Consider the following 13,217-nt stretch of genomic DNA (forward strand, 5'->3'; position numbering starts at 1 on the left):
GCAGGTATGATAACCATGTTCACAAAATCATTTAAGGCTGGATTTACTAGAATCATAGAAAGAATCTGACCATGTCCAATGCATTGTAATTGGTTGGCTTTGAATGGTCCATGGACTTAAGATATCAGAAAAGCTACTGTCAGTGTGAATGCTGATGTGTCATTCAGGACTAACTTTGGAAACTAAGTTCTTCACACCTAATGGGACAGAGATTTTCTTGTGTTTTAGAGCAACTAATATGGGCATTAACAACCAGTAAGGCTAATGTCATTAGTCATATAATAGACCAAGAACCAGTCCCGTGGTTCACTGGGAGACAGATTGTTAAGGTTTCCCTCTCTACCATTTTTTGAAGGAGCTATTAAATGGCTAGATTTACAGGGATCTAACCAAGATCCCCTGGAAAGTGTTAGGTGTCTAGGAAGACGTCTGTAGTCATCCAAGCACAAACCAGGAAACAGGTCCTTGACCAACAGGATCCTTTCTCTCCTTTTCACTTCAGGGCCACACATCCAGTAGAGATTTGGACAAGGCCATTCTTCGAAGGGGAAAGTTCCTCCAGAGCACTCTGGAGGGATTTCAGAATGCCTGCAGGTGAAGGGCCATCTGTGGTCTGAGGCAGTAGCCTGGAGGGTGGGAATGGAAGGGGACTCAGACGAAGGATGAAGCTCTGGAAGCAGCACTTGATTTCTGCTGTGCTGTCTGCATAGTGCGAGGACCTTGGCTAGAAAACCAGAGTGAGGCCTGGAGGTGGGGGGTGGGATGGAGGAGGTTTGAGGACAGTAGTTAGTAGATGGGGAATTTCTGCTAAAGACTCCCTCCTGGTAAAGCCTTTGCTGAGGGCAGTGGTGGTTCAGTGGTAGAATTCTCCCCCTCCAGGCGGGAGACGCAGGTTCATTTCTGGCCAATGCACCTCAAGCATAGCCACCACCAATCTGTCATTGGAGGCTTGCATGTTGCTGTGATGCTGAACAGGTTTCAGTGGAGCTTTCAGGCTAAGATGGCCTGGGAAGAAAGGCCTAGAGATCTAGTTCCAAAACATCAGACAATGAAAACCGTATGGATCACAGTGGTCCAGTTCCACTGTACAGGGGTCATCATGAGTCAGGGGCCAATTTGATGGCAGCTAACAACAACAGAGCCCTCACTCCTATGCAATGAGACTGTGTCTCATTCAGCTTGGTTCTTCCTGAGCCCCTAAGCTAGCATGGTAGGTGTTCATTGAATGCTTGTTGAATTAATTCAGTTCAAATTAACAAATGTTTGTTGTATGTACTGTGTGCAGCCTGGTGCTAGACAGCGGGGGTGGAAAGATCGGTAAGAATGGCTCCTGCCTACAGGGAGCTCACAGTCTCTTTGGGAAGAAACAGTTTTGTGTATCTATGTAGAATTCATTAGGTTATCAAGAGTCTGGGGAGAGCATTCCAGGTGGAGAGAGCAGCATGTGCAAAGACAGAGATGTGAAACAGCAAGCAGCTTGTGTGTTCGGGGTAGTATGCGAAGTAGGGCTGAAGAGTCATGTATGACGGTGGTAGTGCATTCGGGGTGGGGGGACGTGAAACTGAAGAAATGGCAGAGGACCAGGTCCTCTCCTTGTTGAGGTTCCTGACTTTACTCCAGATCTGAGGATGAGGATACTTCCCCTGGGCCCTGAGCTCAGGCTACCCCTAGGAGGGTGCTTCTGTGCTATGTAAGTGTAGTGGACATACTTGCACATTGATTTCTCAGGTTGGCTGTGGAATTCCAGAGCGAGCCTTTGGCCCAGGAGAATCCATTCACAGCTCCCAGCGCCGAGAAAGAAGACACCTTGGAGGCGTTCTCAGAATTTCTCCTCAGTACCTATGACTCCCTGTGTGTCCCCATGGTGATGGTGGGTTCCCCTGCACCGTGGACGGTATGAGCCTAGAGAAGAGAGGACTGAGGGTGAGGCAGGCTGAGAGGCGCAGGCCAGTGACTGTGCAATTGGACCTTCTAAGAGCCCAGGAAGTCATTCTTGTAGCCACTTTCCATTTAGTTTTTAAAATAAAGTGTAGTTTTTCATTATAAAACTAATAAATGCCTCTTAAGAAAAAGTAGAAAGCAGGAATAATCAAATAAATAGGTAGTGTTTATGGAGTGATAAGGGCCTCATATTCATTACCTGATTTAATCCTCCTGATAACCCTGTGTGATGGGTACTATAATCCCCCAATTTATAGATGAAGAAACCAAAAGTTACAGAGGTTGACACATTCTTAGGGTTGTAAAGCAAGCGTGTGGTAGTGCCAAGATTTGCCTGTAAAGAGCAGCAGTGATTGGGATGAAGCTCAGTAAGGAACAAGAGTTTGTGTTCTGGAAAATGAGAGGTGGCTACGTTGAAGAGACATCTGGTTGGGAAGAGCTTCGCTTTGAGCTGACTTGGGATAAAGGTGGTTGGAGAGCAGGGTTCAGAGCCACTGGCTCCCCGGCTGACCTTGGATAAGTCCTCTCCTGCTTGAGGGTTGGACATCCTGTGGAGTCCCTGTTAGTTGGGGAAGAGCACCTCCTAAACACCCATTGGGAACAGTAGGTGGCAGCAGGGCTCTGGCTCTGGCAGGAGAGCACTGCAGTTCCTTGAAGAAGCCATTGAGCCCGACAGACAGGGTCTGCAGGCAGTGCAGGTGGAGGGGAAGAGCTGGGCTGCAGCCCTGACTCCCAGGCGCTGTCCCAGTACAACTTGGGCAATGCACAGTGGTTTTCTTATCTGCTCTGCCTTCCTCCCAGGTTTATAGAGCGTTAGAGCTGGATAGGCTCACAGAATCATTATATTAATCCTGCTTTCTACTTTTCTGTATTTTACAATTTTTCTTTAAGAAGCATGTATTACTTCTGTAATTAAAAACAAACAAAAAAACCCTGACTTGGTTTAAAAACCATAGCAAAGGTATTTATAAAAAGAATGTCTCTGAGGTCCTGGCTACTTACAGATGAGGGAAATGAGACCCAGAGAGGAAAAATGACCAACCCAAGGGCACATAGGCCTTCGTGCTGAGCTTAGATGAGAACCTAAGTTTTTCTCCTCTTATTCCAGAGCTCTGTCTACTACACCTAGCTACCTTGTGGCCATGTTCAAGGATCATGTGAAATAATAAATGTGAAGGCAGTTTGTGAGCTATATGCTGTTATTATGATTATAGTGATAAAAACATAGCATTTTTACACATCAGGCCTCATTTGTTTCCAGGAGGTAGGTCTTGTTGTTATTCCAATTTTTATACTTGGGGACAGAGGCCCAAATAGGTGAAGTATCCCACAGTCTTTAAGTGGCAGATCTAAGCCTTGGATTTAGGTTTGTGACTTCAGATTCCCTAGCTTTTCTTGTGCCCTTCAAATGAAAGGATTTATTCTACTGTTGCTGGATCAGATGCTAGTTGTTTCTTCTTCAGAGTTTCAGTCCTGGTGGACTGTGCTCTCCATCCTGGTTCTTTGCAGAGGCACTCGGAGCAGGCCACCCACCCAGCCCTGATGGAAGTTTTCTTCTCAACTCTACACAGCCTCTTTGTCATCGTTCCCCACATGAGGGAGAAGTTCTCTAAGAAGCTCGGTAGGCATGGCAGGTGTGGAGGTTGGTTGGGAGGGAGGCACCTTAGGCAGCTGCCCAGAGTACACAGAGCATGACCTGTGGGATGGGACATTTGTGTACTCATTTCATTCAGAATCTATGTCCACTCTGCCCAGTGCTGAGTAGAAAGAAATATCATCCGGCAATCAAAAGTCATTAAAGACAGTTCTCAAGCATATTGGTATTTCTCTGCGAATGCCAAGGTTCCAGCTCAGAGCCCACAACAAACCCTCTGAATAAAGTACTTGTTAGATGTTCTACATGTTCCTCTTACTTAGCTTTACAGTGAGTAAACTCCCAGTGAGGGAGTTATTGGTACATCCATTTTACAGATATCAAAACTGAGTCTCAGAGGAAGTTAAATAACTTTTCCAGAGTCACGCTTGTAGATAGCAGTGAAGCAAAATTTGAACCCAGGGCTGTATGACTCCAAGACCAGTGCTCTTTAATACCCCTAAAGATGGGAATTTCTGTAACAAGTCTGCTTACAGCTCTCTGCTTTCTTCCCACTTCTCCCAAGCTGCCTCATCCTTCATACGACTGACCGTGGAGCTGAAGGCCAGGTTCTGCAGTGGCCTGAGGTATGTATGATCCCAGGCAAAACTGAATGGCCAGGGGCCAGCGTCCTTCTTAACTGGACAAGTGGAATTTCTGGCTGGTGTGTTTACCATATATTTGTGCAAATGATGTACATATGTTACACTTTTTTGGCCAACCAGCCCCCTCCCAGGTATTTTCATAAGTGCGCTATGCTAATTTTTAAAAAATGTTGCTGTAAAATTAGCATAACACACTTAAGAAAATACCTCGCAAGGAGCTAGGAGGGCACCCTTGGCAAAAAAAAATAAATAAATAACACATGCTGTGTTATTTGTGTAAAAGTACAATAGTCATAGGACTGTGAGGAGATTGACATTGCAGCTGGAGCTATGAGCTGGATGTGCTTCTGTAGGTTGCATTTAATCTGGCTCAGTTAAGGCTCTTATTCCATGTGATACTTGGATGGGCATTCTGTCACATCCAAACTGGAAGGAATCTCAGGGGTCATTTGTCTAATCCCTCGTTTTATAAGTGGGGAAACTGAGCCTCTCAGACAGGGAAGGGACAAGCCCAAGACCTTGTGGTCCGCAGATGGGATTTCAACACAGGACTTTTGCTCCCACTCAGGTGCTCTTTCCATGTACCAGGCTGTCTTCCATTTGTCTCTTACACCATCTCCCAACATGCTGTGTCCATCAAGAGGGGGTCATGTTCTAGTTGCTGCCAGCCCAGCAATTCCTGAGGAAAAACTCTCTTGTGCACAGTAGGGAGGTTGCTGCCTCTGTCTCTGCCTTGTTAGGTTTCTGGAGCAGACTCTGTAATGTCCTGTTTCTGATCTGCCCCCTGCCTCTGCATTTACTTGGCAGAGTCCATTTTGTTCCTGCCCACAGTCCACAGGTGACTACACAGTGGTATCCAGCTCCCCTCCGCTATCTCTAAACAGAATACCCAGTGTCCAGAAGAGAATACAGGGAACCATCTGGATTACAGGTTTAAAGTCAAAAGTTTGGGTGTTTGTAGTACTCCTTGACTACCTGTCTTGGGTTCAACAACTTCCTGTTTTTCTTGTACTCCCCTAGCCCTTTCTAGACCTAGGAACACTTTTTTATTTGTCTGTTTCATAATATTGGAGCCTGGCAACCCTCCTTGATTTGTTTTTTCAGTGAGTTTTTAGTGAGGGCCAAGTGCCTAACTTGCAGCTTTGGGCAGCAGGTTCCATATTTACTTTTCACAGCCATCTCAGGACCTCGTCTACTATGGCAAAAGAACTGCCTGTGGTGCTGAGAATTCACTGGGCTCTGGCACAAAAACAGTGGTGCCCAGGCACATGGCAGGCATAATGCTGTCTGAGCCAAAGTGGAACTGTCTTCTCTCTTGTTCTCTCTTCCTTTTCTCCCTCTAAGTCACTCAGCCCTAAACCAGGTGTGTTCCAGTTTCCTTTACTACATGTGCCTCAACCTCCTCTCTACTCCAGAGAAGACAAGACCACCTTCCCAAGAAGGTAAGATTCTGCAGTTTGACCACTAATGAGTTCCATGGTGGTCAGAACCTGCAAACCTGGCCTTCTAGTGGTCTGGATGCCCTGTTGACTGGCTGGGTAGTGAGTCAGTATAGTAATGTTATGGATTGAATTATGTCTCCCAAAATACGTGTTGTAAATCCTAACCTCTATGCCTGTGGTTATAATCCCATTTGGGAATGGGTTGTCTTTGTTATGTTAATGAGGCAGGATTAATGTAGGTGTATCTTGAGTCAATCTCTTTTTTAATTTTGTTTTGTTGTTGTTGAGAATATACACCCATATACACCAGAAAAATATACACCAATTCAATAGTTTTTACATGTACAATTTAGTGACATTGATTACATTCTTTGAGTTGTGCAATCATTCTCACTTTCCTTTTCTGAATTGTTTCTTCCCCATTAACATAAACTCACTGTCTCCTAAGGTTCCTATCTAATCTTTCAAGTTGCTGTTGTCAATTTGATCCCACGTAGATAGTTCTTAAAAGAGCACAATGCTCAAGGCAGACCTTTTTTACTAGTTAAGCTAAACTATTGTTTGGTTTTAAGAAGACTTAAAGGGGATATTTTTGATTTAAGGTTTAGAGATTATCTCAGGGCAGTAGTTTCAGGGGTTCATCCACCCTCCATGGCTCCAGGAAATCTAGAGTCCATGATGATGTGAAATTCTGTTCTGCATTATACTTCTTTTGATCAGGATCCTTCTATGGAATCTTTGATCAAAATGTTCAGTAATGGTAGCCAGGCACCATCCTGTTCTTCTGGTCTCATGGCAAAGGAGACAGTTGTTCATGGAGGCAATTGGCCACATATTCCATATCCTCCTCCTGTTCCTGACTCCTTCTTCCTCTGTTGCTCCAGGTGAATAGATACCAATTGTTGTGCCTCAGATGGCCACTTGCAAGCTTTTAAGACCCCAGGCACTGAACAAGAAACTAGGAGGTACAACAGAAGCACTAAACACATCATTAGGGCAATTAGCTGAGATGTCCCATGAAACTATAAGCCTAGACCTCCAAACCAAGGACAAAATCCCATGAGGTGTTTGGTTGTACATAAGCAGCCTCAGCGGCTACTCTTTTTTTTTGGAGCGTCATTGTTGTAAATATATCTGTCACACAACTTTTGCCAGTTCAACTTTTTACAGGTGTACAACTTATTGACAGCAGTTACTATAATCGACTGTGCAATGCTACCCTTAATCAATGCAATTTTTTTCATCACCATTAACCCTCCTTTTCCCCTCTCTCCCACCCCTGGTAACCACTAATAAACTTTTGTCTCTATACCATACATTTGCGTTTTCTTGTCTTTCTATATAAGTGAAGTTATACAATATTTAAGTTAATCCCTCTTGAGATATAAAAGAGATTAGGACAAACAGGCAGGCAGAGATGGGTGAAGAGAGATGCCAAGCCACGTGAAGATCACTTAGGAGCAGAAGCTCAGAAGAGACAAGGACCTTCCTCCAGAGCCAACAGAGAGAGAAAGCCTTCCCTTAGAGCTGGTGTCCTGAATTCAGACTTCTAGCCTCCTCAACAGTGAGAAAATAAATTTCTGCTTGTTAAAGCCACCCACTTGTGGAATTTCTCTTATAGCAGCACTAGATAACTAAGACAAGTAGTAAGATCCTTTTGCTTGGAGCTGCCCAGAGGAATCATGGAATGATGGAGCTATAGGCTAATTCCTAGGGTGGTGAAATAATAGAATCCCAAAACGATGAAATTCAAGGCTCCTGGCACCTTAGAATCTCAGGGCTGGGAAGGATCCTAAAGATCATCAAGTCCTATCCCCCAACCCCCACTGTCTGTCTGTGTCATCCCCATCATCAGGCCTCCTGCCCTCTGCTTGCTCACCTTCAGAGACCAGTGCTCACTCTTTCTTGAGCAGTCTGTTTCGTTTTTGTTCATTCAGGAGATAGTTCTTGATCCCATTCCTAGGAATATATCCCAGAGAAATAAGAGCCATCACACAAACAGACATATGGACACCCGTGTTCATTGCAGCGTTGTTCACAATAGCAAACAGATGGAAACAACCTAGATGCCCATCAACAGATGAATGGATAAACAAACTATGGTACATACACACAATGGAGTATTATGCAATGATAAAGAACAATGATGAATCTGTGAAGCATCTCATAACGTGAATGAAACTGGCAGACATTATGCTGAGTGAAATAAGTCAATCACAAAAGGACAAATACTGTATGAGACCTCTACTGTAAAAACTCATGAAAAAGTTTACACAGAGAAACAGTCTTTATTGGTTACAAGGGATGGGTGGGGTCGGAGGGGGGGAATACTAAATAGACAATAGATAAGTGGTAACTTTGATGAAGGTTAAGACACTACACAATACTGGGGAAGCCAGCACAACTTGTACAAGGAAAGGTTATGGAAGTTCCATAGACACATCTAAACTCCCTGAAGGACTGTATTGCTGGGCAGAGGGCTGTGAGGACCATGGTCTCAGAGAACATCTAGCTCAATTGGCATAACACACTTTATAAAGAAAATGTTCTACATTCTACCTTGGTGAGTAGCGTCTGGGGTCTTAAAAGCCTGTGAGCAGCCATCTAAGATACTCCACTGGTCTCATCCCTTCGGGAGCAAGGGAGAATGAAGAAAACAAGATACGATGGAAAGATTAGTCCAAAGGACTAATGGACCACAGCTACCATGGCCTCCACCAGACTGAGTCCAGTACAACTAGATGGTGCCCGGCTACCACCACTGACTGATCTGACCAGGATCACAACAGAGGATCGTGGACAGAGCTGGAGAAAAATGTAGAACAAAATTCTAACTCACAAAAAAAGACCAGACTTACTTGCCTGACAGAGACTGGAGAAACCCTGAGAGTATGGCCCCCGGACACCCTTTTAGCTCAGTAATGAAGTCACTCCCGAGGTTCACCATCCAGCCAAAGATTAGACAGCCCCATAAAACAAAGTGAGATTAATGGGGCACAACAGTCCAGAGACAAGGACTAGAAGGCAGGAGCGGACAGGAAAGCGGGTAATAGGGAACCCAAGTTTGAGAAAAAAAGAAATAGTTCTTGAGCTTCTACTGTGTGTCAGACACTATTCCAGGCGCTGGTGATGAGGTTGGGGTGCACATTGGCAGCCTCATCACAGCAACTTCTTATGCTCACTAGTTCTGCTCCATTGCTGCTGGTGGCACCCTTTCTTGTCAGAATAAGAAAAGCCCAACACATCTGCCCCCTTACACACTAAGATCTTGGCACATCTCAGAGCACCAGGAAGAGCAGCAGAGCTTATATGATGACTGCTTCTTTCTCTGATACATCAGGAGCAAAGGACAAGCAGATGTGTGAGGCTCCAAATTATTAGTGCCAATAATCATAATGATAATAGTAGGTTGGGTAGAAAAGGCACTAAACTCGGAATTAGGAGACCTCACCTGGCTCTGCTACCAAATTTCTGTGGGACATTCTCCATCCTCACCCTACACTTGCCCATGACTTTGGCCCTGAGTCCACTACCTTGACATGATGTGACCTTCCAATGGACCTGCACCTTAGCTCCCTGCTTTCAGTCTCTCATCCTCCAACCGTCACCACCTACTGCTATAATGATCTGTCTGGAACTCAAGTCTTAAACTTATAAAAATCCTCTGGCCTTTAGCTGGTGGTTACCAACATCAGTCTGTGGAACAGTGTCAGATGGTGATGGAGTTTCCTCTGGTTCGTGGTGGAATGTGGAAAATAAGGGTAGTATAGTGAATTTTCCATAAAATTGACTTTATTCAAATTTTATGCCTTTGATATTAATATACGCTTTCTTTTATGAAAGGAGCCCTGTTGGTTCATGGATTGGAAGACTTAACATTGTGAAAATGTCAGTACTACCAAAAGTGATCTATAGATGTAATGCAGTCCCTATCCAAATCCTAACAACATTCTTTAATGAAATGGAAAAACTAATCTTCAACTTTATATGGAAAGGAAGGAGACCCCGAATAGCTAGAGCAATATCAAAGAAGAACAAAATAGGAGGCTCCACACTTCCTGATCTGAAAACTTACTATACAGCCACAGTAATCAATACAGCCTGGTGCTCATTCAACGACAGGCACATAGATCAATGGAATAGAATTGAAAACCCAGAAGTAAATCTATCAATCTATGGACACCTGATCTTTAACAAAGGGTCAAGTTCCATTCAATGGGGGAAGAAACAGACTCTTTAACAAATGGTGCTAATAACACTGGATATCCATATGCAGAAAAATGAATTAGAACTAACTCAAAGTGCATCAAAGACCTAAATGTTAAAGCTAAAACTATAAAGTTCTTGGAAGACAACATAGGGTCAAAACTAGAGGACCTAATTTTCCACATTAATAGTCTATCAAACAAAACTAAAAATGTACAGACAACAGAAGATAAGTTAGATAACTGAGATTTCCTAAAAATTAAATACTTAGGCTCATCAAAAGACTTTACCAAGAGAGTAAAAAGAGAACTTACAGGCTGGGAGAAAATATTTAGCAATGACATATCTGATAAGGGTCTAATCTCTAAAATATATAGAAAACTTCAACAACTCAACAATAAGAAGATAAAATCCAATCAAAAAATGGGCAAAGGACATAAACAGACACTTCACCAAAGAGGACATTCAGGTGGCCAACAAATACATGAAAAGATGCTCGCAATCATTAGCCATTAGAGAGATGCAAATCAAAACTACATTGACATACCATCTCACTCCTGTAAAAATGACAATGATAAAAAAAAAAAAAAAACCAAAACAACAAATGCTGGCAAGGATGTGGGGGATTGGAACTCTTATACATTGCTGGTGGGATTGTAAAATGGTACAACCACTGTGGGAAACAATATGGCACATCCTCAAAAAGCTAGAAATAGAAATACCCTGTGATTCAGCAATTCCACTCCTAAGTATATATCCTAGAGGTATAAGAGCTGTGACATGAATAGACATATGCAAACCTATGTTCATTGCCATTATCCACAATAGCAAAAAGATTGAAACAGTTTAAGTGCCCATTAACAGATGAATGGGTAAAGAAATTGTGGTACATACATACAACGGAATACTACACAACTATAAAGACTAATGAGAAGTCCATGAAATATCTTATAACATGAATGAATCTGGAGGACATTATGCTGAGTGAAATAAGTCAATCACAAAAGGACAAATATTGTACAGTCTCACTTTTATAAAAAGTCAAGAATAGGTATATACACATAAAGCAGTGTTCGCTGATGGTTACCAGGGATGGGGAGGTGTCTCAGTCATCTAATGCTGCGCCAACTGAAATACCACAAGTGGATGGCTTTTAACAAGAGAAATTTATTCTCTCATAGTCCAGTAGGTTACAAGTCCAAATTTAGGGCATCAGCTCCAGGAGAAGGCTTTCTTTCTCTGCTGGCTCTGGAGGAAAGTCCTTGTGATGCATCAGTCTTCCCTTGGTCTGGGAGCGTCTCAGCACAGGAACCTCAGGTCCAAAGGACATGCTCTGCTCCCAGCACTGCTTTCTTGGTGGTATGAGGTTCCTGTGTGTCTCTGCTCGCTTCTCTCTTTTATATCTCAAAAGAGATTGCATTAAGACACTAATCTTGTCAACCTCATCAGTATAACCTCATCACAGTGATAGAATTTAAAACACATAAGGAGATCACATATAATGTCATCATAGTGATAGAGTTTACAACACATAAGGAAATCACATCAGATAACACAATCATACAATACTGGGAATCATGACCTAGCCAAGTTGCTACCCACATGTTTTGGGGGAAGCAATTGAATCCATGACAGGAGGGAATCACTTTCTATATCGTAGACACTTGTTATTTTTGGTGATGCAATACCCAATATGAGTGAAATCTGCACAACTTATCCAAGGTAAATGAAGACACTAAGAAGTATGCAAGAATAAGGGACAATTTCAGTAAATGCTATAACATACTATTTTGCAACAACAATAATAACAACTAAAAAAAATGTGTGTGGTTACATAGGTAGATAAGTATGCATATATGTGTACAGAAAGACATGTGAGTATATAGGTGTGCATGTTTAGATGTGTCTGTAGGCATATGTGTGACATGTTTATGTGTGCTGCATATATATTCATATATATAATAAACCACATAGGAGGCACAGTTATGGAGACTTCCTAGAATAACCAAACACCTCCTGGGATTGGTTTACTGGGTTTGAAGGCTTGGGACCATAGTCTCATGGGGCAACTCGGTCAATTGGCATAACATAGTTCATAAAGATAATGTTCTACATCCTACTCCTAGCATCTCGAGTCTTAAAAGCTTGTGAGCAGCCATCTAAGATACAACTATTGGTCTCTACTGATCTGTAACAAAAGAGAATGAAGGAAACCAAAGACTCAAAGAAGAAACTAGTCCACAGGACTAATAGCCCACATGAACCACAGCCTCATCTAGCCTGAGACTGGAAGAATTAGATGGTGCCCGGCTGCCACTACTGACCATTTGGACCAGGGACACAATAGAAGGTTCTGAATGGAAAGGGAGAGGGAGAAAAATGTAGAAGAAAATTCAAATTCCTAAAAAAGGCCAGACTTACTGGACCGATAGAGACTAGAGGAACCCCCGAGACTGTTGCCCTAAGATACCCTTTGAACTCGGAACTGAAGCCACTCCCATTGGTCACCTTTCATCCAAATAATATATTTGCACCCATGAATACTGTGCTACCTTAAATAATCAAATATGCATGACCAAACAGTCAGCACTTAACCCTGAAACAAAGATGAGAAGCTAAGGATGGGCAGAGAAGGTAGATTAATGGAAACAGAACAAACAGAATGAAAATAATGAGAATGTTGACACATAGCAAAAAATGTAACCAATGTCATGGAACAATTTGTATAAAAATTGTTAAATGGAAACCTAATTTGCTATGTAAACTTTCATCTAAAACACAATAAAATATTTAAAAAAAAGACCTGTTGGCGCAGTGGTTAAAGTGCTCGGCTGCTAACTGGATGGCCAGCCATTCAAACTCACCAGCCACTCCATGGGAGAAAAGTGTTGCAGTCCACTTTTGTTTAAGATTTATAGCCTTGGAAACCCTGTAGGGCAGTTCTACTCTGTCCTATTGGGTCGCTATGAGTCAGAATCAACTTGACAGCACTGGATTTGGTTTTGGTTTTTCTTTTATGAAACAAGTTTTATAAAAAATCTGGAAATCTCTGCCCTTCATTATAAAATCCAAATTATTTCAACAGCATTCTAGGTCTTTCATAGTCTAGCTACAAATTACATTACACAGTTCCTCAACTTCTGACACTCCATATCTCTTCACTGATGGTCTAGTCACACTTAACAACTTGTCTCTGGGCCTCTGAACACCTTGTCCCATGTCCCTAGGATTCTCCTCCTTCCCTTCTCTGCCTATTTTTGGCTCACTTTCCACAGATCCCTCCTCTGCCAAGCTTGCCCTCCCCACCCCAGGCAGCATGAGTCACTCCCTGCCCTTTACTTTGAAAGCGATACTCATCACTTGTATAGCAATTGTCTGTCTCTTCCCACC

The 13,217-nt window shown here is 42.8% G+C and overlaps 1 protein-coding gene across 1 annotated transcript in view; it reads left to right on the forward strand.

Moving 5' to 3' along the window:
- The window catches only part of MEI1 (meiotic double-stranded break formation protein 1), a 100,635-nt gene that overhangs the window by 40,978 nt on the left and 46,440 nt on the right, over nucleotides 1-13,217 (forward strand). Inside the window, exons 13-17 of the mRNA XM_004379972.2 lie at nucleotides 503-594; nucleotides 1,729-1,870; nucleotides 3,451-3,562; nucleotides 4,101-4,161; nucleotides 5,524-5,621. Of these exons, the coding sequence (XP_004380029.1) occupies nucleotides 503-594; nucleotides 1,729-1,870; nucleotides 3,451-3,562; nucleotides 4,101-4,161; nucleotides 5,524-5,621 (505 nt within the window). The remainder of the gene's footprint in view (nucleotides 1-502; nucleotides 595-1,728; nucleotides 1,871-3,450; nucleotides 3,563-4,100; nucleotides 4,162-5,523; nucleotides 5,622-13,217) is intronic.

The sequence above is a fragment of the Trichechus manatus genome, unplaced genomic scaffold, assembly GCF_000243295.1.
Source record: "Trichechus manatus latirostris isolate Lorelei unplaced genomic scaffold, TriManLat1.0 scaffold00069, whole genome shotgun sequence".
Lineage (NCBI taxonomy): Eukaryota > Metazoa > Chordata > Mammalia > Sirenia > Trichechidae > Trichechus > Trichechus manatus.